Genomic DNA, 23687 nt, shown 5'->3' on the forward strand with positions numbered 1-23687 from the left:
AAGGATTTTTAACCGGAAAAAAGTAAATGACCGGAGCACAAGACGAGGAGAGAGCAGAGAGCAGCTGCCACTGCGACATCATAAAATCAAGCCGTTTTCACTCATGGATCTATTAAAAATAAATTCCAGCTCATGGTCTAATGCTGGTGTGCTGCTTCTTTACTTTTACAATATATCAGAATATTTGCTCATTAATACAATTGTATTTCTATACATAAATTTAATTATATTATATACATAGTGCTGCTTCTTTACTTTTACAATATATCAGAATATTTGCTCATTAAGGCAATTTTATTTTCATACGTCGATTTAATTATATTATACACATAGTGCTAAACTGTACATTTTGTATATGTATTTACCAAAATCTATCATGGCTCACTATTTTAGTGTTATTATTCAGTGTTTTGTGGTTTATCGCAAATAAAATATAAAACCATAAAAAATGTCTAGTTTGTGTAAAATCAGTATTGGATATGAACATGTGGGGGACACGGATAGTTTATGTTCTACCTTAAAAGAAAATCCTTCATACCATATTTTATATTTTAAACATTTCTTTATCTGCGTCCCCAGATATGAAGTAAACATGTTCAAATCCAGTTGTGATTTTACTAATAACAAACAGAAAAGCAAAAAATGGATATGACATTATAAATACTATCATTTAAAGAATAAATCAGTGTAATCCCTCATTCGTCCAGGAGTGTTCCATTGTAGAAAAAGATTTCAGTTATCATCTGGACTGTTTTAGAAAAACAAGACGTTTGGACTCTCATCCAAGAGTCATTCTCAATCTGTGGATCTAGTCTTAGAACTCGGATATTTATCTTACTCGGAGTGATCTGATAATAGCCTGTCCTTATTTGCTTTATAAAATAAGGACAGGCATAGGATAGGTATCCGATCCTATGCACATACATATAATGTATTATTGCTGGAGCATTATTGCTTTGGGTTTTCTGCAGCTTGGAAGAGCCATCCACTCTCTTCAGAGATGAAAAGGTCTCCAAATGCACTCCGCACTCCAGCAAGGGTGGACGCATGTCAGTGATGGTGAGGTATTTGTCAATGGATTATGATTTGTGTTTACTGCTTACATTAATTATCTAATATATATATATATATATATATATAATATATATATATAAGGTTAAGTGGACCTGAACCTGAACCTAGAGGGCGAAATGTGAGCTGAGGACTAGACAGCAACATCTATACACAAAGAGGACGACCATGGACTAGAAGTTCTAAAGTTGTTCTTTGGGAGTGAAAGTGTTTAAATTCTCCCTGTCTGGGTCTAGAGGGGTGAGAAAGGGTACATTGCAGCAGCATGTATTAAACTTGTGTACCCTCTTTTGATGTTGAATACTTTTTTTAATCTGATATATCCTCGGTCAGGCTGGTCTTATTCTCAGCTTTCATATTCCCCAATGCTAACGACTTTGTCAGAAGAGTACAATTACATGTAACAATAAACAAAACTATTACAAATTTGGCTCCTATACATTAAATCATGCAAAATTATAAACTACCAAAACAGAAATAATTAAAGAGATAAAGATAATATTTAAGTCCTGGTGTGAAAGCCCCTCTCTCTGCAGCCTATACTCTGCACATGGCCCATTGCACAGGCCCAGACACCTGCAGCCAACCTTTAAGCTCCTCCACCGAGCACGTACATTTTGTACCATATGAGAGAAGATTGTACCCCAGGGAACAAAAATGTACCTTTAGCCAATGTTACTAATTTGTCCATTTAGGGGTAACACGCTCTTTGTGTCTTTAGAGTGACATACCACACCAAACACAAGAAGCTACACATTTTCCCAAGCTTCCATTTATTCAACTACACAATACTGGTGACTAACGTGTTCATACGGTTCATCTTCCTTTGGCTGTATAATCTCATCATTCAAGTCATAGTCCTTGTTCCCTGACACAGATCCACACAATCTTCGTTTGAAACGGGTGCGTTGCTGTTGAAGGCATCTCCCAGTCCAGATCTCCCAGTCCGGATCTCCCAGTCCGGATCTCCCAGTCCAACGGCGGGTCAGGACATTAGTCACCAGACTGAACCAAGAGAAAGAAAAAAAACATGTTAAAACCAAAGCCACAACACAAGTTTAGACATAAAACATCTTTGCATACTACAATTACTACACCTATTACAAAGTGTATTTAAATATATTTTATCTTAAGGGTAGTATATATTAATGTTTTACTCCACAATGATTCAATTAAATAAAAACAATCACCATTGTAATTTCAAGTCCAGAAAGTGTGTGTGTGTGTGTGTATGTGTGTGTGTGTGTGTGTGTGTGTGTGTATGTGTGTATATATATATATATATATATATATATATATATATATATATATATATATATATATATATATATATATATATATATATATATATATATATATATATATATATATATATAAAATACATCCATGGTTTTGGACTACAGCGGGAATTGTCGTAAATCTGCCCCTGCCGTATTCGAGCAACCGGAAGTAACAAAAATTCACAGGATCAGACGCGAAAGCTCCGGACTGTTGAATGGTGTAGACGCGAATATTAAATGATAAAAACGATTACATTTGATTGCGATTACATGATTAGTACATCAGAATTAACCAAGTCAAACGATTCACAACAACATTATTAACACATTTACTTTCAATGATTGCGGTTTTACACCACACAACGTGCAATTGAATTTTTGTTACTTTGACTCCTCAAGAATTGGCCAAAAGGCTATTTTTCATCTGTAGTATTGGGTCTGTAAAAGACCCAAGCTTGTCATAGGCGTTTTGTCATGAATAAAACCTAATTTAGTATATAATGTTATTAACTGCACAGCCTGTATAATATTTGTATACTTAAAATCTTGGGAAAATATTTATATTTCCACTATGACTAAGCCTAAATCAAAATGTGCCAAGTACTCACAAGTCAGCCTCTGGAACAGCGCAGAATTGGCTGCTGCGGTAAAACACAGCGTTTCAAAGAAGACGCACTCGCGTGATTTTTCGTCACTTTTACCACGAGGGTCCACGACCGTCACACACAGACCATTAAAGCGGAATGGAATCGAATGCACACTTACTTTATGCATCTGCTTGATATCGTCACATGAGTGGAAGCAGAGCAAGTTCAACTGTTAGAGTCTCAAATGGGAGAGAGACGAGTGCAAGGGAACACTTGAAATATGATATAGCGCAAAACACATACTTTGAATACTACAACTACAGTAGGTGCGGTAAATGCCGCCAACCATCATTAAAAGTAACAACAACAACTACAACTACAACAACTACAACAACTACAACTACTACAACTACAACAACAACAACAACTACTACTACTACTACTACAGAAGGCAAGGCAAGGCAAGTTTATTTGTAGAGCACATTTCATACACAAGGCAATTCAAAGTGCTTCACAGCAGGAAAAATGCATTCAAATCACAAAGAAATTACAGAAATACAATAAAATTAACTAAATTAAAAATTATCAATCCAACTGATTTTCTAAACTAATAAAATCACAAACAAAAGAGAAGAGTGCAAAGATAAAAATTAACTACAATAAAATTAACTAAATTAAAAATTATCAATCCAACTGATTTTCTAAACTAATAAAATCACAAACAAAAGAGAAGAGTGCAAAGAAAAAATCCTTTCAGTCATATGCGCAGCTAAACAAAACAGTTTTTAGCTTAGATTTGAACATTGTCAGAGTAGAAGCCTGTCTCACATCTTCAGGAAGACTGTTCCAGATTTTAGCTGCATAAAACTGAAACGCAGATTCCCCATGTTTTGTCCTGACTCTGGCACCAGCAGGAGGCCGGTCCCTGAGGTCCTCAGAGTCCGAGATGGTTCATATGGCACTAACATATCCAAGATGTACTTTGGTGCTAGGCCATGGAGAGACTTGTACACAAGCAGAGCTGCTTTAAAGTCTATTCTCTGAGCCACAGGAGCCAGTGCAGAGACCTGAGAACAGGACTAATGTGATGGTACTTCCTGGTTCTAGTCAGGACCCGAGCAGCAGCGTTCTGGATGTACTGCAGCTGTTTTACAGCTCGTTTGGAGAGACCAGTGAGCAGGCCGTTACAGTAGTCTAATCTACTGGAGACAAACGCGTGGATAAGTCTCTCTAAATCTGGTTTTGACAGTATATTTTTGATTTTGGCAATGTTTTTTAGATGGTAAAAAGCTGCTGATGTTATTGATTTGACGTGGCTATTAAAGTTCAAGTCTGAGTCCATTATTACCCCCAGATTTCTAATTTGGTTTGTAGGTTTTAGAGCGAGACTCTGGAGGTGACCGCTAACACTTTCTCTTTGTTTCTGTGGGCCAAAAACGATTATTTCAGTCTTGTCTGAGTTCAGCTGGAGAAAGTTGTTTTGCATCCACAAACTGATCTGTTGGATGCAGTGACAGAGTGAATCTACTGGTCCATAGTCACCTGCCGATAGTGAAACATAGATCTGAGTGTCGTCTGCATGATTGTGATAGGACACATTTTCACTGCGTATCAACTGACCCAACGGCAGCATGTAGAGGTTGAACAGAAGGGGACCCAGGACTGACCCTTGGGGCACTCCACAGGTCAGGGTCATGTGGTCTGAGACACAGCTACCAATTTCAACAAAGTACTTCCTGTCTTCCAGATAGGACCTTAACCAGTTTAGGGCAGTGCCAGTGATGCCCACCCAGTCCTCTAGTCTCTGTAAGAGGATCCCATGATCGACAGTGTCAAAAGCAGCACTCAGATCTAACAGAATTAAGACTGAGGCTTTGCCCGTGTCAGTGTTCAGGCGGATGTCATTTGTCACCTTGACAAGAGCAGTCTCAGTGCTGTGATGAGGTCTAAAACCTGACTGAAAAACATCAAATGAGTTGTTTATTAAGAGGAAATCTGTGAGCTGTTGGTAAACAACCTTTTCAAGGACTTTGCCCCAAAATGGCAGATTAGAGATGGGCCGGTAATGACTCAGTACTGCGGCATCAAGACTGCTCTTCTTTAGGAGAGGCTTTATGACCGCAGTTTTCAAAGACATTGGGAATGTTCCAGATTGAAGCGACATGTTAACTATGTGAGTGAGTGGTGCTAACAAACTGTTCAGCACAGACTTTAGAAATTTGGTGGGTAACACATCAAGGCAGCATGTAGATGAACTCAGACTGGTGATGATCTCATGGACAGTTTTGTCAGTTACTGGTGCAAAGTGAGTCAGCTCTAAGTGTCTTGGTGGTTCTAGGGTAATTTTTTGCATTGTGGGATTTATAGCATTTTTAATGCCCTGAACTTTGTCATTAAAGAATAATGCAAACTCATTACACTTGGATGTGGAAATGAGTTCTAACGGCAGCTGAGCTGGAGGGTTTGTTAATCTGTTTACTGTGGCAAACAGGACACGCGAGTTGTTACTGCAGCTTCCAATTATTTCAGAAAAATATCTTTCCCTAGTTCTACATAAGATTAGGTTGTACATATTCAGCTTTTCTTTGTAAATCTCTTTTTGAACCTGGAGCTTTGACTTGCGCCATTTCCGTTCGGCCCTGCGGCACTCCCTTTTCTGTGCCCTGACCGAATCATCATTTCTCCACGGCGCCTTCTGCTTATTTTTAACCATTTTAGCCTTTATAGGGGCGATGGTGTCCAGAACATTCAAAACACTAGATGTAACAGAGTTCAACAAATCATTTACATTAGAACATGAGACATTTTCGAAGTTTATCATTTCCATAAACAGTGCACCTGTGCCATCACTTATGTGTCTCCTCTGAACAACTGCAGGACCAACCGGAGGTTTGGGAGAAACAGACAGGTCAAAGAAGACACAGAAATGATCAGACAGAGCAACATCGATCACGTTAACATTTGAAATATTTACCTCCTTTGTAATTATGAGATCTAGAGTGTGTCCTTTGCTGTGGGTGGGGCCTCTCACATGCTGAGTAAGACTGAAGGTTTCAAGGACAGCATCAAGCTCTTTAGCGTTTCTGTCACAAATATTATCAACATGCACATTGAAATCACCTGTAATGACCAAACCATCAAAGTCTGTGCATATGACTGAAAGCATCTCAGTAAAATCATCAATAAAACTTTGGCAGTGCTGGGGAGGCTTGTATAAAACAATGAAGAGAATGGATGGAGACCGTTTTAGCTCCATTTTAAAGGATACATACTCAAATGATGAAAACACCCCAAAAGACAACCTGCGGGTAATTATTTCATCTCTAAAGACAGCACAGACTCCACCCCCTTTTTTGTTTTCTCGTGTTTCAGATTCAAACTTAAAGTTGGGTGGAGCAGATTCTATCAGAACTACATTTCCTGTGTTTTTGTCAAGCCATGTTTCAAGATTATAAGAAGAAATAAAATTATTAATTAAGAGAGATTTGTTACATAAGGATCTGACATTTAGCACAGCAAGTTTCAGACTAGTTTCAGTGAGACTGGGCTTTATCTTTTCACAGGGAATATGAATCACATTTCTCAGATTGGGCCTGACTCGCATTTTGTTTTTCCATCTCTGTGATGATGTGACTACAGAAATAGCACTAGGGGGGGCTCTTTTTACATAGGGCCCCGGGTTGGTTTGATTTTTAATGTGACAATAAGTCCCGGCAACGCTGAGACCCAGTGCATCCTAGCTATGGGAGATACCAGGTGAGAGACAAGGGGGGATGGGTGGTGGGGCTTTTGTTGGTGTAGTCGGCTTGTGCAGGGAAGAGTTGATAAGTATTGACATAGCCCTTGCTATATTGGGCGTGAGTGGAGCCATCTTAATGCCTGATTTGATCAGACTTTCAAAATGGCTGGGAAGGCCCATGGGTGAGAGTGGAGATGAGAAGGAGAATGAAGAATCTTTAGTGGGAGTAGATGTTGCAGGGGGAACCCAGGGCTGGTGTGAAGGCAGGGGCGATGACAGGGATGTTGTTGGGCTTGTCACAGATGGGTCCAAGGCCTTTGAAGATTGTTCCTTTGCTGGAGGCGGTGGAGGTGAATGTGGAGCAGCTGGAGCTGAATCCTTTGCTGGTGGTGGTGGAGCAGCTGCTGATGAATCCTTTGGTGGAGGCTGAGGTTGTGGTGCTTTTGATGTTGAAACATTGGCTCGGTCTCTGGCTGATGGAGCAGGAATTCTTCTCTCATTCCTCTCTTCTCTAACTATCTGCTCAGGACCCTGTCCAGGCCCAGTCCAATGCCTCAGAGCGTGGAGCAGGTTCTCTGTCAGCACCCTCACTCCACCTCTGCATAGGTGGGGGCCATTTCTCTTAAACAGGTCCTCTCGTTTCCAGAATAGATAGAAGTTCTCAATGTAGTGTAGTCCTCTCGGGGGACACTCTTTGGACAGCCATGTGTTCAGCTGAAGAAGCCGGCTAAACTTGTTTATCCTCCTGTCGATGTTTGGAAGAGGTCCACTTATGAATGTTTTGATTTCCATTTTATCAAGCACGTCGAATAACTTCAAGAAGTCTTTTTTCAAAACTTCAGTCTGTTCCCGCCGCATGTCCACTGCACCCACGTGCACAATCAGCTGTTTAGCTCCTCCATGCTTAGCCATAATATTTGGAAGGAGTGACGTTATCTCAGAAACAGTGGCGCTTGGAAAAGAATGTGTGTTTATCTTTTCATGCGTCACGTGACTTATCGCGCCGTCCCCAACTAAAACAATGACCTTGGCTCCTGGCACAGATCCTTCTCGCTGTATTTTAGCCACGTCATCTTTCCTTTTTTCATTTAATTCCATCTCTGAAAGTGGTAAAAATCTGTTGGTGAGCTGTATTTTAGGTGACTTCACCTTATCTTTGTATCGTTTAGGCTTTGCTCCAAGTTTGTTCCAAGAAACAGCCTGGTCTTTCTGGTTTTTAGACAGTTTTGGAAACGACACAGAGTCACTGCGGTTTAGGTTGAAAGTAGCAGTTTTTCTTGTAAAAAGTGTGCTCTTCTTACCGTCGGTTGACACAGGAATGGTATCGTGAAGAACTTTTTCAGATTCCAAAACAAATATCCGTGTTTTCAGCTCATTAATTTCTTGTTGATATTTCCGACAGCGTTCACAGTCTTTCTCACTTCTTCTCCCGGACATGTCGCTGGCGTCAGATATGTCGTTAAAACTGGAAAAATGTTCTGAAAATCCTTGGTTTACTTGAAAAAGTCTAAAGCAAAAATGTTTGGAAGACAAAAACTGATTAAAAAGCAAAATAAATGAGGAAAGCAGCGATAGCAAGCGGAGCGAGCGAAAAAGCGTGTGCACTCTTCTTGAGCTTGAGATTCGTGTGGAGAAGCGTGTGCGGCGGGACAGAGGAGAGACACTGACCACTCCTCAGATGCTCACATACTTTTACAAGAATCAGCTGTAGATGTCTCAGTTAAAATGTATGTATTGTATTAATGTATTTATTTATTACAGGGACAGTGCATATTAATACAACATTCTGAAAATGTGCCAGAATTGGCCAAAAGGCTATTTTTCATCTGTAGTATTGACTGCTCTCTCTCATTAGAGATTAACCCCTTGTTGGCGCTGGGCATTTTTCTGATGTTCAAAACACGTCTGTCACGTTTGATGTGCGCACATTTATCCAAATGTACCTATTTACTTGGACCTATTGAATGCCATTTTTCCTCCATCCATCCATCCATCTTCTGCCGCTTTATCCGGGGCCGGGTCGCGGGGGCAGCAGTCTGAGCAGGGACTTCCAGACTTCCTTCTCCCGAGACACTTCCTCTAACTCCTCCGGGGGGATCCCGAGGCGTTCCCAGGCCAGCCGAGAGACATAGTCTCTCCAGCGTGTCCTGGGTCTTCCCCGGGGCCTCTTCCCGGTGGGACATGCCTGAAACACCTCCCGAGGGAGGCGCCCAGGAGGCATCCGGAACAGATGCCCGAGCCACCTCAGCTGGCTCCTCTCGACGTGGAGGAGCAGCGGCTCTACTCCGAGCTCCCCCTGTGTGGCCGAGCTCCTCACCTTATCTCTAAGGGAGCGCCCAGCCACACGGTGGAGGAAACTCATTTCGACCGCTTGTATCCGCGATCTTGTTCTTTCGGTCACTACCCAAAGCTCATGACCATAGGTGAGGGTAGGAACGTAGACCGACCGGTAAATTGAGAGCTTTGCCTTTCGGCTCAGCTCCCTCTTCACCACAACGGTCCGATGCAGCGACTGCATCACTGCAGCCGCTGCACCGATCCACCTGTCGATCTCACGCTCCATCCTTCCCTCACTCGTGAACAAGACCCCGAGATACTTGAACTCCTCCACTTGGGGCAGGGACTCCCCACCCACCTGAAGAGGGCAAGCCACCTTTTTCCGGTCGAGAACCATGGCCTCGGATTTGGAGGTGCTTATTCTCATCCCAGCCGCTTCACACTTGGCTGCAAACCGTCCCAGTGCATGTTGCAGGTCCGGGTTTGATGGAGCCATCAGGACAACATCGTCTGCAAACAGCAGAGATGAGATCCTGTGGTCCCCAAACCGGACACCCTCCGACCCCTGACTACGCCTAGAAATTCTGTCCATAAAACTATGAACAGAACCGGTGACAAAGGGCAGCCCTGGCGGAGTCCAACATGCACTGGGAACAGGTCTGACTTACTGCCGGCAATGCGAACACAGCTCCTGCTCCGGTCATACAGGGACCGGACAGCCCTGAGCAAAGGGCCCCGGACCCCACCACCGGGTTCGGGGGTTGCCGCCACGACAGGCACCGGAGACCTTGCGACCACAACTCCGAGCAGCCACATCAACAATGGAGGCGGAGAACATGGTCCACTCGGACTCAATGTCCCCAGCCTCCCCCGGGACTTGGGAGAAGCTCTCCCGGAGGTGCGAGTTGAATACCCTACTGACAGAGGGCTCCACTAGACGTTCCCAACAGACCCTCACAATGCGCTTGGGTCTGCCAAGTCTGTCCGGCTTCCTCCTCCGCCAGCGGATCCAACTCACCACCAGGTGGTGATCGGTTGACAACTCTGCCCCTCTCTTCACCCGAATGTCCAAGACACGCGGCCGGAGGTCTGATGACACGACAACAAAGTCGATCATTGACCTCCGGCCTAGGGTGTCCTGGTGCCATGTGCACTGATGGACACCCTTGTGCTTGAACATGGTGTTCGTTATGGACAATCCGTGGCTAGCACAGAAGTCCAATAACTGAACACCGCTCGGGTTCAGTTCAGGGAAGCCGTTCTTCCCAATCACCCCTCTCCAGGTGTCACTGTCATTGCCCACGTGGGCGTTGAAGTCCCCCAGTAGAACAACGGAGTCCCCGGTCGGTGCACTGTCTAGTACCCCTCCCAAGGACTCCAAGAAGGCCGGGTACTCTGCACTGCTGTTCGGCCCGTAGGCCGCCACAACAGTGAGAAACCTGTCCCCCACCCGAAGGCGGAGGGACGCGACCCTCTCGTCCACCGGGGTGAACTCCAACACGTGGCGGCTGAGCTGAGGGGCTATCAGCAAGCCCACACCAGCCCGCCGCCTCTCCCCGCGGGCAACACCAGAGAAGTGGAGCGTCCAGCCCCTCTCGAGGAGATGGGTTCCAGAGCCCAAACTGTGCGTGGAGGTGAGGCCGACTATATCTAGTTGGTATCGCTCAACCTGCCGCACAAGCTCAGGCTCTTTCCCCCCCAGCGAGGTGACATTCCATGTCCCCAGAGTTAGTCTCTGTGTCTGGAGATCTGGTCGCCGAGGCCCCTGCCGTCGACTGCCGCTCAGATCTCTCTGCACCGGCCCCTTATGGATCCTCCTGCGGGTGGTGGGCCCATGGGAGGGCGGCCCCACGTCGCTCTTTCGGGCTGTGCCCGGCCGGGCCCCGTGGGGTAAGACCCGGCCACCAGGCGCTCGCCATGGAGCACCCATCCCAGGCCTGGCTCCAGGATGGGGCCCCGGTGACGCCGATCCGGGCGACGTAAACTGCCTTGTTCGTGTTGTCATCATAGAGGGCTTCTGAACCGATCTTTGTCTGACCCGTCACCTTGGACCTGTTTGCCTTGGGAGACCCTACCAGGGGCATGAAGCCCCCGACAACATAGCTCCCGGGATCATTCGGGCACTCAAACCCCTCCACCACGTTAAGGTGTCGGTTCAAGGAGAGGGCCATTTTTCCTGATCGCTCATATTTCCCCTGCGTCTCCCTGAAACATAACACCATTTCTTCTCCAGTTAACAGTGACTAGGTGGGACAGTGGGGGATCCCGACACCTACAGGATGCAGCCTGCGTCCAAAAATCGACTTTCTTTCATGACCCTGTTCTTTGCACTTTTAATCCCCTGCAGTAAGTCGAGTTAAAACTAAGATGGAAACCAACTATAGTAAAATTTCAAGTTGCATTAAATTACAGTTTGAAACGCTTTTTTCCCCAGATGCAGTAAAAATCTCTAATGTCAGTCCATCCAAAGGAAGTATTTGTGGAGCCACAATGCTCACCATTTCAGGCGAAGGTATACAATTACTAATTATCATTAGTAAAATCCTAAACATATGTTTCCATTCACAAACCCAAGGAGTGACTTATGATCATTTTGCATCTGCAGGTTTTGCTCAGGCATCCCAGTTTCAGCTGAAACCGGGCAACGGTGATGGAAACCGTGTGACTCTGGTGTCAGACACAATGTCGTTTGTGTGTGACGTGGAGAGAGACTCAACACACGGAAACCAGATCATGTGTTACACCAGGTATGTATTTCACATCTGTAATTTAGCAATGAAGAATACTGCCTCCATGCTTTATTAAAAGGGCTGTAGTTTAATTGTAAATCAAATAGTTTAGAAAGAGAAGCTTGAATTCTCTCACACTACAGGCTCTGATGTTGTCTTTGGGCGACAACACATGCACGAAGCTTTTACTTATCTATGCTCGACGGTCCAAATGACGTAAACCACACATTTACAAATATTCAATAAGTTTATATTGGTTTACAAATGAACACAATGTAGTACAAGTCTCATAAAACGTCTTTGTATTTTTGAAATGTTGATCTATGAACAAATTTGAGACAAATATCTAGTGTTGCTTGTTTATGATTCTGTTTTAAAAGACCCAAATCAGAATTGTGTGCTGATAAAAGGATTTGTCCTGTTCGTTTCAGAGCGATGCCTGATGGAACGTATGATGTCAAAGTCACAGTGGACGGCGTTCCCATTCCTAACAGTGACATCTGTAAGGAATGTTACGAGGTAAGTGCATTTACATTGTACTGATCACATACTTTTATGTCTTATTTTCTTGCTGTTTTTCTTCAGGCTCGTGAGTATCGCACTCCAACTATAAGATCTCTGGACCTTCTGAGCGGTTTGCCAGGTACGTGCTCGACTACATAATCCCTTTTTATATTTATAACAAACACTTGCACTTCTCAAGGGAGTTTACTGACTATCCATGGAAGGATCTTCACTGATGCATTGGCAAGTAGCAACAGGAACAACTCAAACCCTAATTTCGACACCAGAATTGTCAGGTAAAATTGTCAATTATGTTTGATCAATTTCAGTGTGAAACTCCTGAATGCAAAGTGAGACTGTGGTGGCACGTGCAATCCATATTTACTTTTATACAATTTATGAAGAATAACTTATTGCTTCTGAAGATAGAAAAGTACTTATTACAGATTCAATATAGTTAGTTCTATACATTTATTTTCAGGCCACAAGTCGAAGTATGATTTGTTGTACCAATACCAGATTGTTTTTAGACTCTGGGGGGCTCAAATTAGACTGGAGAGGACCACCGTAATCTTGAAATTAATGGGCAACTCTGAGAATGCTGAACAAAATGCAAATGAATATCACATTTTTAGAGCACTGAACACATTAAGATTTGATCATAATTCATATTCATGTAATATCTTAATAGCTAATTTCTGTGTCTTTGTTTGAGCTTAAAACAATATGACAATTTCACCTAAATCAGATCACAATTTGTGTTTAGCATCACGTTTCCAATCCTAGTATTCATTATAATTCTGTGATAATGCTTATAACTTCAGAAGTGCCCAGATATAATTATTTTATCTATTTATTTATCTTTCCAGAGCCTACATCGGAGGAATGCCGTGTGAGCTACTTAAACCAGATTCAGATGAACCGTAAGTGTTTCTGAAATGTCAATAAAGAATTAATAAATCAATACTAATGGTAATATATATTTGAAGGTATCGTTTGGAGTTGAAGTATGGCGGATCTTGGTGGGGGCACATGAGCTGCAAAATGACGGGATCATACATTGGTAAGATTGTTTATGTCACACATCTTAAGAAGTCGTCAGTGACTTTGTTGTTTAAGTCTTCACTATTTTATTATTTCCTTGTAAAACAGGACACCATAACCTGAGTTTCATTACGGATGGTGGTTATGGAAGGTAAAGCATTTTTCACTCAAATTTTTAGACTTAGATACACTAGAAAAGCTTGTTCTGGAATAAAAGCAGCAAATAGGATACAAATAAATCCTGAGAATAACAGTTGTTGCAATAATATTACATTTCTGAATTACTTTAAAAGGTTCCTTTGAGATGTCCCACTCACAAACTGCTCTTTTTAGGAGTACGCCGGAGTCACACTTGTACCAGGTTTCCTCCTTGAATAAGTTGGGGATGTTTCAGACGTTTGCTGGTATGTGCCTGTATAAAACTGCCATTTTACTTTCTACATGAAGTATGAGATTATCATTATTTGTTGTATCATTCAGAGGTGACAGGAGTCTCCCCATCCCAGGGCAGCATCAAAGGAGGCACCACACTGACCATCCACGGGCGACACTTGGGTGACCAGACCGACTATCCTGCTCGGGTTGTCGTTGGAGGTGAGGAATTGTTAAATTTCGTATTCTGTGTTTGTCAGGTTGAGGGAGCTGTATCTCCCTGTTGACAGATTTGCTTTACAGTTGGATTTGGATACTCTCGCTGCTGTCATTGAGTAGATTCTTTTAAGTAATTGTACTTTTTTGAAGTGATTTGATTAATTGAGTAAAGTTTTAATTGTCCCAGGACACGGTTGTCTCACGGCTGCATCTGCTCCTCTCTAAACCTGCAAAAACACTTCATGAAACTGCTTTGCCAGGTCTAATTGGCCAGAGCTGCAGTTTAAGTTAATACAGCAAAATAGTTTAATTACTCATCATCTAATCTACATCTGTCATCACCAGAGACAGTTACTGTTATTAAGGGTCTTGAACTCACTAAACCTGTTGTTTGGTGTACATTTACCTTAAACATGTGACTAGACTTAAATTATAGTTAGGTGGGCTTTTAAATACTTCATTATTACATTGTTACATTTTCCTCATTGTCCACTTTCAAATAATTAGTCACATCTTAGAACAGTGATTTCGAGCTATATAATGTCAATAGTAAAGGCCTTCGGCATGTTGTTTTTGTGTTATTCATTTTTTGACATATTTTTGTCCTTTTGTACCAACACTTTGGAACACAGACTCGTGCATCATTGTCCACAGTGGATTGTTCGGCTGTTGAAACATTTTGTACTTAGCACGTTTAAACAAAAGAACATCCTCTCGTGTTGTTTTACCTCGCACACAAAAATGTCTTAATAGTGACAGAGCGTAAACAATGACATTGACATAATCACATTGTTGAACTGGTGCAATACATTTCTAAGAACAGATAAGGTGGAATCAGATCATGAGTGTTTCAAGTTAAAGCAATGTTTGTTTGTTTGTTATGGTGTGAATGAATGCAATAGAAAGGCCTTTTTTAAAGTTAAAGGTGCACTATGTAACTTTTCTGATGGAGGCTCTGCCACCTGCTTATCTCTATGGAGATGTAATTGTTTAGTGTTTTGTTTTTGTTTTATTTTTTAAGCTGCAATTGATAAATGCAATATTGTAGAACATTACCAGCAAAACTACATTTCCATGGAAACAAGACGGTGGGAGACCCCCACCAGAAAAGTTACACAGTCCACCTTTAAAACAGATTAGTACTTTTACTGATAACTGCTGCAAGGTTTTTCTTAGCTTGTTTTTACAGCGTGGAATCAATGCAATCATGTTTTTAATGAAAACTAATGACCTGTTATTACTTGTGTTAGACAATGATTTTCCCTATTCCCTATACAGTATTCAATACTAAAATAACATGTGTACAAATGTTATTATGCTTATTTAGTCTGTTTTTTTTGCACAGGTCTGCCTTGTGAAGTCCTGCATGTTGCAGATGACAAAATATTGTGCAAAACATCCGAGTGGAAACCAAATGAATTTGCAGAGTTCGGAGTTGGTGAGAAAAACACATTTTCTTTAATTGTTTAGCTCAAAATGAGAACAAAACTTGACCTGAAATAGTTTGTGTTGGGAAAATGTTGTGCTATTATGATGATCTAGTTGTGTCATTATGATGATCTAGTTGTGTGAGATGAAGAAAGTGGGATAATGAAATTACGACTTATCAATCAGTGTGATCATAATATGTGTCTTGTCTCCGTCTCATAGTTGGTGGTACATTTTAACACTGTGGTCAAAGTAAGAAAACTCAGTAAATCGCCACGCTTAGCACACATCACATCTTTGTACTTTGTACAACAAAGCAGTCGGTCTTGTGCGATCACCTTGTCACAGAGCGTAAAGAACCATTGCTTTGATAGACTTCACGTTGTGACAAGATAATAGTCTCGACTCTGTAACACGGCATGTCGTCCAGAGTTTAATCCGTGTACAAAAGGTTAGACAGGAAGCACGTCAAAGCATCAAAAGAATCTGGTGTAATCACTATTTACGCTTTGGTGTTAATGGAAAATCACGCTAATTGAAGTCACAGGTAAGACCGCAGTTCTGAAAATAAATGTAGGTACTTCCCCTGAGTCAAGTATTATAGTATTATACTATTAATCTATACTAAAGGTAGAATTAAAAGTATAGTACGCATTGACACTGTGAAAAATGATATAAGCAGGTGACAGAACTTGACTTTTTCTACCATTAATTGTAGTTGAAATTAACATTATAGCTTCTAAAATTTTATATCATGATAACTTTTATTCAAACTCATAAATCCTGATTTTGTTCTGTTTTTGGTTAAAGTTGGTTTGATGCTTGTTTAGAACTTGATCATTCAAGTTTAGCCCATGTTTAATCTAGATGTTTAATGCTCTTTTCTTTGTTGTCTGATGTTTAATGCTTTCTTTCTTTCTTTGTTATTTGGGTCTCAAATATTTTCTCAATTGGATGTGTTGTGAAAAGCCTGAGAAACAATGACAAAATTGTTTTGACATTTTTAAATTATAGGCAAACTAATTTCTTGTTTAAATGATCATCACACTCAGGCGGCAGAGGTCTGAAGATGGAGATTTGGAACGATACCAGACCAGGAACCCTTGAAGAGATCTGGACATACAACGAGAACGCGACAGGATACTGGACTCAGTGGATAGACTCCACACCTCATCTGTTCGCAGATGAACACGATTACTTCACAACCAGGACCAGGGGGTTCCTAGTTCCTCCATCCACAGGGAAGTTCATCCTGCACCTGCAGTGTGACGACCGCTGTGAGCTGTACATGAGCAACTCCAGCCGACCAGAGCACAAGGTACAACCAAGACAATAAAGACTCAAGAGAAGGACTCGAATACTTTCTCTCATTTGAGTAGTAACTATTTACTCACCGCCAGCTGACCAGGAAATTAAATATTAAGACAATCAGTTCAATAATGCAAAATTGTGATTTGTGATTAGTTAAAATTACTTCTAATCTAATCACTCTTAATTTATTACGGGCAAATATCAGAATTTAGATAATATCATGAATGTTGTTTTGAAGATTTGAAAAATGAATCGTATCAAATCACTATAATCATACATAAATCATAACAATATTAGGTTTATAGTGAAAATTGTTCCAAAATGCTGTGGAAAATGTTTGTTGTAAGCGTTGAAATAAGGGCAAAAGGTGATTTTTTTTTTGTGACATTACATTTGACTGATAATTAAACCTGAACATAAAAATGTTTCAACACATTTCTGTGACTGAATAATGACCAGTCTTATCTCATCACTTTTATTACCCAGTATAAACTTTATTCCACTCCTTTTTGTAGTGTTTCTGATTAAAAATAGTTTTTTTTTATCTCTAAAACTATAAAAATCTGTCTTTTATTTGCAGGAGAAACTTGCTTTCCAGACAAGTAATGCAAAGGCTTTTTCAAGGACTTCACAGCAATCTAAAGATCTATTTCTGGAGGAAGGAAAACCGTAAGTTCAAAAACTCCATATATACATTATAACAAGTATTATTCATACAATGTTACATTTCTCAGGTACTACATTGAAATTATTCAGCAAGAATCCCGGGGCAAAGCTTCTGTCACGCTGGCCATGTTCTCAGAGAAGAGCTCGTACACAGAAAAACAGACGTCCAACGCTCAAAACGAAGTCCAGATACTTATTGCAGAGTACGATGTTCATGATGAGACTCAGGTCAGTCACTTCAGATTGCATCATTAAGTCATTTTACTAAAACGCAGTTAAGATGAATATTTGAAAAATATTACAAATTATATCTCAGTTTGGCCATTTTTAGATTAATTTGAATTAGTTTGATTAGTTTTACTTCCTGATTGTAAACCATGACACTAGGAAACTGTAACCTAGCAATAAACAAAAACAGAAATTATTATTTGACAAATAGAAATATATCAGAACAATGTTGAAATATAGCCGCAAGCGGCAATGATCGGCCCTCGCTACGCCGCCGCCACGCCGCAAGAGGAGGGGGCGCTAACGCGCCCCAATTGTCCTTTTATTACGCCTACTGCTGAATCTGTGACGCTGTCACATCTTCTCCCCTTTGTTTTACCATCAAAAAGCAATTTTATTTTGAATTCTTGGCAAAATGTGCGGCTTTGCCGCACAGACACCGTGAATCTTTGAATAAAAATGTGGATAACTTTTGATGGTCCACCCCTGAAGATGAGTCTCACCAAATTTCAGGTTAATAGGGCTGACGCCCTGGGAGGAGTTTGTGAAAGTCTAAAGTGTGAACATGTTCTGGCGATTTCCCCATTGGAATAACATGGAAGGTTTCGGTCATCGTTACGGCAACGCCATAACAATTATGACATGGGTCTCATTGACTTTTTTGATGGGGATTCTAAAATTGAGTTGTGTGTCAAATTTCATATAATTTCGCAAAACTAAACATTTAACCTCCATATAAAATCTGTAGGGGGCGCTGTGGCTCCAAATTAATTTATTTCACTTCAAGTAGGTTTAGGGCAAAGAGTTTAACAACTGATTCTAATTTGACGCAATTCGGACTTTATCTGCGCAAACGGCAGAAATGTAAAATTTGGGAGATTTCTGAAATTCTTGCTACAGTTTGCGGCTTCGCCGCACAGAGACCGTGACAGGTATCAATGTAATTTGGATAACTTTTGATGTCCCACTCCTCAGTAGCATTTTCACCAAATTTCAGCTTTTTAGGGCCAACGCCCTGGGAGGAGTTCGTAAAAGTACGACGTTTGGAAAAACTCCGAAGTCATGTTTAGCCATTTTTGAAGCAATATGGCCGACATTTGGTTGGGCGGACGGCGTTGCCGTAATAATATTTTTTAGAGAGTGTATGTAAAGTGCTCGTTTAGTGCGCACTTTTGCACGGGCTTCGCCCGTTTACAACGGTAATGTTCCATTTTCCTACTACTAATTAGTATGCACGGGGCGTGCTTCAGTGAAGGAGTGCGTTAGTGAGTGTTTGGAAGTGGGCGAGCGCTTCGCTCTCGATTTCGTGCGCACTACGTGCGCACTTTCGCAGCCGTGCTTCGCACGGCCTTACGAGATTAATAGGCCTCTCGCCAGCTTGTGGCGCTCGGGCCTAATTCATGTTTAAAAAGTTGCAAAAATGTCTCCCTCAATATGTTTTAGCTAGCTCGACTTCCTGTCATTTACATATTTTTCATAATTAAATAATAAAAGCAGCTACTTGATTTGTGTAAATCGATCATTTATATTTATGACAGGTATTATCTCACTAAGTAATCATGTGCACTTTAAATGTTGCAGCTGTAAACTGCAATGCAAAATACGACTGAACCAAGGGCATTATCTGACTTTGGTGAAGACACACTAAATCATAGAGATCTTTAGGATTTATTGCACAATAGATTTTGAGCTAATTCACTTCCTGACTGGATGAAATCTGTAAAAATGCATCTTTACCACTTCAGAGTAGATTACATTCACTTAGAGAGATATTTAATTGGAAAAGCACAGTTTAACCTGTTTTGTTACGTGTAGGTGGTGGCGTTTGAGGCGTGGACCAGTAAGGTTGCCGTTAAAGAGGTCCAGAAGGTTACTATTGTCAGCGGTGGGAATGACCTCTTCAGCCTGGGATACGGGCCTGCGCTGACTGGTATAAACACTGCAATATCTGTCAAATGAAAGCATATTATTTATCTTTTTGATGCATTGTTTCCACCCGATCTTCAGCTCCTTTGGCTGTCAGCGCTTCTGCGTCTGTGGTGGAGGCCGCTCTGAATGATCTTTGGTCAATCAAACCTGATACAGTGAAAGTGTCTAAAGCGGAAGACGGCGGCAGCACCCATTTTACCATTACGTTCAACTCAGACAGAGGTAACTGAAGATTTTAATGTTTTTTTTAAAAATTCAGACCACTTTAGTCTCACCAAACTTACACAGCATCTATTTTATTTCCAGGCGATTTTGCTCCCCTGACCTTCAACGACTTTGGCGCTGACATCAATATCACAGTTGTGGAGGCCACTAAAGGACAAAGCAACATGGAGACGTTTACACTCACATGGGAGAACGTACCCACCAGGCCCATCGCATACAATGCAACTGAGGAAGAGGTCTGCAACAAATTAAAATCAAGTTATTTAACATTTTCAGAAGGAGAGCCGCTGCCTTTAGGTCTTTGTTAGCAATTCACACATTTGGAAAGAATATAAGCGAATGGAAAATATACAAAGGTTGAGTTGTGGTAATAGTGTCGGATGATAAATTTACTTCTGTTGCTGACAGAATTTGTGCCAGTTTTTGTCACGTGGAAAGGCTCAATAATTACCAAGATAAACCATAAAACAACAAAACAACATCCATTTTGAAAGTTTGACCTCAAATTCTACCAATGAATTCTCAGACAAATTTTAAACTATGGTTTATACAATATTACGTCGCTACGAGAAACCCGCTTTTTATTAAATGTTTGCAAGACACAACTCTGCGGCTAAACGCTCACATTGATTATTTACAGATGCAGTCCGCTCTGGAGGAGTTGTTCACGCCCAAATGCCCGGCAGAGATTGTGACTTCTGTGGGCCCCGATGTGAAATATTTTAAAGACTTTGAAGACGATGACAACTCTACGGTAAAGCCCAAACATTACAGACTGACGCTACACATTTATAATTATACAACAATACATAATTTTTTTTTTGCATTAGTTTGATGGAAAACCTGTCAAAAATGTGGCGTTCTGCGGCTTATGGTCAGTGAAGAACTCCAAAACCATTTTCAAAGACACCTACCTCCAAGGGTCAGGCAAAGAATATGGACCAATACCGCTCAACACATTTCCTTGGGTAAAATACTTCTACAGTTTATTTTGTTGTTATTTCGGTGACATGGTTTTTATGGTAGACAGTTTATTTCATCGTGTGTAACCTTCATTCCCAGCTGTGCTTCGCTTACAAGGGGCTTTTGAACGACGAGGTCACGCTGTCGTTCACTTACCGCAACTTCCAGCGCCAGACCGTTTCAGGGACGACCAGCATCTCTGTCCTTTTCCACAAAGGCCCCACGTCTGTATCATTTTGTATTAACGTATTACATTTTGCCACATATTGTCTCTTATTGTCGTATTCTGTCTATCGTTTGCAGTTGGAGCTACAAATGCATCAACCTGCTCAGCTCTTTGCAAGGAGAATTTGCCGGAAGTCTCTACCAAATGACCCATCTGAGTGTGGGCTCGGACGGTGATTTTTATATCGATGCCGTTCACATTGGAAGGTTGCCCACAACGAACGACGAGAATGGTAAACCGCAATTGTCTCGTCGAATGAGCAAACATGTGGTGTAAAATGTATTTTTATTCAGCCGTTGCGATGAAGAGGATGCCGTCGCCCTTTGAGAGCTCCGGTCGTGCCTTCGAGTCGATCTCCGTCAGCAAAGATGGTTCCGCCTTGTCGTACCAGATCAGCGCCAAGACAATGGACTGCACTTTTGGCTTTCCCATGATCGAAGTGGGATTTATGCAGGTAACGGAAACTCTGGCATCACTTTAAATGCATTTATTTAAATGACAGCTCAATTCAGTCACTTTGGTGTTGGAAAAGTGATTAATGAGTCAAGTTCCTCTTGTGTGAATACAAAATAGTAGGATTCCTAATCTTAAACTAGCTGCCTAAACTCTAAAACCTGGACTTCTGTCTGTATATTTGGTAAGTAAAAATGGTGTTATTGTTTTTATTTTTTTCATTGTGGAATAAAAATTGGTATTAATGTCAAGCTTTTTCATATGTATATATATATTTTGTCTGCATTGTGCTCTTTCAGAAGTCGAAAGATGATGAGGACATGGGCAAGTTCACAGAAGGAGCAGCCGTCGTCACGGTGACCCGCACGCACAAAGCCACGCCCCCCCTGAACGGAACCTTCGATGTGGAGATTTACGAGGACCACGTCAAAGGTACAGATGGAGATTTTATTATTTTAATAACAATAATTAAATGTGCAGCCTTGTTTCCATTTTACCAAGAATACATCATTCTGATCATTTACCATGTTTTTTGCTGCTTTTGGTTAGAAATAACACTGTAATGACCATAATTACCTATTACTATAGTTTACTTACTTCATCCTAGTACCATGCAAAGTGTAATCTGCTTGATTATTGATGATTTAATAAATATTTCTTGTTTTTCTTTAATGTAACATAACTCAAATGTGCACATTGTGTTTCTTACACCGATGAATATATGTGTTTGTTGTAAGATGGAGTTTAAATAACAAGGCTATTGCTTTAATTTTAGGTCTCTCTATTGATATCAACGAAGAGGACTTGGAACGCGATCTTCAGAGGATTTCGGAGATGGGTGAAGTGGAAGTCAAATATGTCGGAACATGTCGCAAGCCACAGTGGAGAGTCGAGTGGGTCTCAAAACCAGGAAACCAGCCAGAGATAAAAGTAAATGATATGATGTGTTTAGCCTCCCATAATGCGATAACAGTGAATTCATATATTTATATTTTTGTTTGCAGATCGACAGCTCGAACATAGTTGGCCCAAACGTCCATTTCTTCTCACAGGAGAACAAAGAGGGAGGAATGTTGCATCCTAGAATAATGGGAGATCATTTCCGTGTGATGGAGGCCAAGCCACAGGTAGAAACACCTGCTCTGCCCAGTTTGAACTCATCTCTCATGTGATTTAATCTTATGCTTTTGTATTTAAATGTTGCGTGTTGCTAAATTGCTTTTTGATATTTTGTGGTGAGACAAATAGTTGTCTGGTATTTTCTTTACTGAGACAATATTAACTTAACGACAACAATCAGCCACATTTTGACGGCCGCGCACCCATCATCCTTCATCACATCGCGATGTGATGAAGGTTTTTTTTTCCTCACGCTTGGTTTTTCCAGGTCCAGGTTTTCATCAACAACATCCCATCCTGGTGCTCTGGAGACTGCAGCTTCAGTCTAAAAGGTCTGAACGTTTTTTTTAAACACATTGACTAAACGAAGCATAAAATGAAGGGTAAATGGTTATAATTCCAAATAAAAGTAAACAATGATACTTAAGTATGATTAGACGGCATGGTGTCTAAAGGATTTCAGTTGTGTTGTTCTAAAATGTGAATATGTGTCATTCTCACAGACGGCAGCAATTCTGGCTCGACCCTGGGCCCCTCCAGCCTGTCTGCGGTCAGTGTCATCTACGCTGTGGCTTACTGCTCTGAGACGCTCACTGTCTTCTGACACTGAAACGACAGAATGTGGTTAAAAACTACAAATGCCATAAGAGCTTTTGGTGAAGGAATCTTACATATATCACAAACCTGACTATTTCTATGAAGTTTAACTATAAATTCTATAAATGCAACAGACTTTTACTTGAAGGATTTTTTGGTTATTATTTCTTTCCATTTTATTGATCCTGGAAAGTGCAATATAAACAATGAATGAACAATTAACTGGCAATATGCATCTAATTCTCTTCTATTGAGATTGGTTTGGTGGGTTCGTTTTATTTGACATGTGCATATCTGTGTAAAAGTTAATTAGATATATGAAGTTTATGTCAAGTCTTTATTGACCAAATGAATTGAAGTATAAACCAAAAACAGTGCCATTTAACTATATCAGGGGTTAACTTGTTGCAATATTTTATCATTGTAAACTAAATACATGAAGAACTTCTGGTTGTCTGCAAAATGTATACTAAATAAAGTATTTTATTGTGTACTCTGGTGTCTTACTTTGAGTGAGAATTAACAACTTCACTTACGCGACATACATTATATACATTACCTGTAGTATTGCATAAACCGGTATTATTCAATTACTACAATTTATCTGATACTGTAAAAAAAAAGGGAGTGTCTACAGAGCTGCGGCGCGCGGCCGAAACTGCCATGTTATTTTTGTGCCGGCCGCACGCCCCGGCTCCTGAAACTGCTGCGCTATTTGGC

General features: G+C 41.1%; 2 protein-coding genes across 2 annotated transcripts in view; both read left to right on the forward strand.

Moving 5' to 3' along the window:
• The first annotated feature begins 11127 nt into the window (after nucleotides 1-11127).
• The window catches only part of LOC140362075 (fibrocystin-L-like), a 67193-nt gene continuing 54633 nt past the window's right edge, over nucleotides 11128-23687 (forward strand). The window contains exon 1 of the mRNA XM_072448104.1: nucleotides 11128-11300. Coding sequence (XP_072304205.1) covers nucleotides 11234-11300 — 67 coding nt within the window. The 5' untranslated portion in view covers nucleotides 11128-11233. The remainder of the gene's footprint in view (nucleotides 11301-23687) is intronic.
• On the forward strand, nucleotides 11445-22974 carry LOC140362294 (fibrocystin-L-like). Its single transcript, XM_072448405.1, has 27 exons — nucleotides 11445-11466; nucleotides 11560-11701; nucleotides 12115-12202; nucleotides 12269-12326; nucleotides 12387-12483; nucleotides 13057-13110; nucleotides 13177-13250; nucleotides 13340-13382; nucleotides 13565-13635; nucleotides 13712-13825; nucleotides 15168-15260; nucleotides 16303-16568; nucleotides 17142-17230; nucleotides 17296-17455; nucleotides 19271-19385; nucleotides 19463-19606; nucleotides 19691-19845; nucleotides 20250-20363; nucleotides 20440-20577; nucleotides 20672-20796; nucleotides 20876-21030; nucleotides 21092-21252; nucleotides 21551-21683; nucleotides 22027-22181; nucleotides 22256-22378; nucleotides 22639-22702; nucleotides 22874-22974. The coding sequence occupies exons 1-27, from the start codon at nucleotides 11445-11447 to the stop codon at nucleotides 22972-22974; spliced, it is 3054 nt and encodes a 1017-aa protein (XP_072304506.1).

This window comes from Eucyclogobius newberryi, unplaced genomic scaffold (genome assembly GCF_026437365.1).
Source record: "Eucyclogobius newberryi isolate DKJ021-1_F unplaced genomic scaffold, fEucNew1.0.hap1 SCAF_16, whole genome shotgun sequence".
Lineage (NCBI taxonomy): Eukaryota > Metazoa > Chordata > Actinopteri > Gobiiformes > Gobiidae > Eucyclogobius > Eucyclogobius newberryi.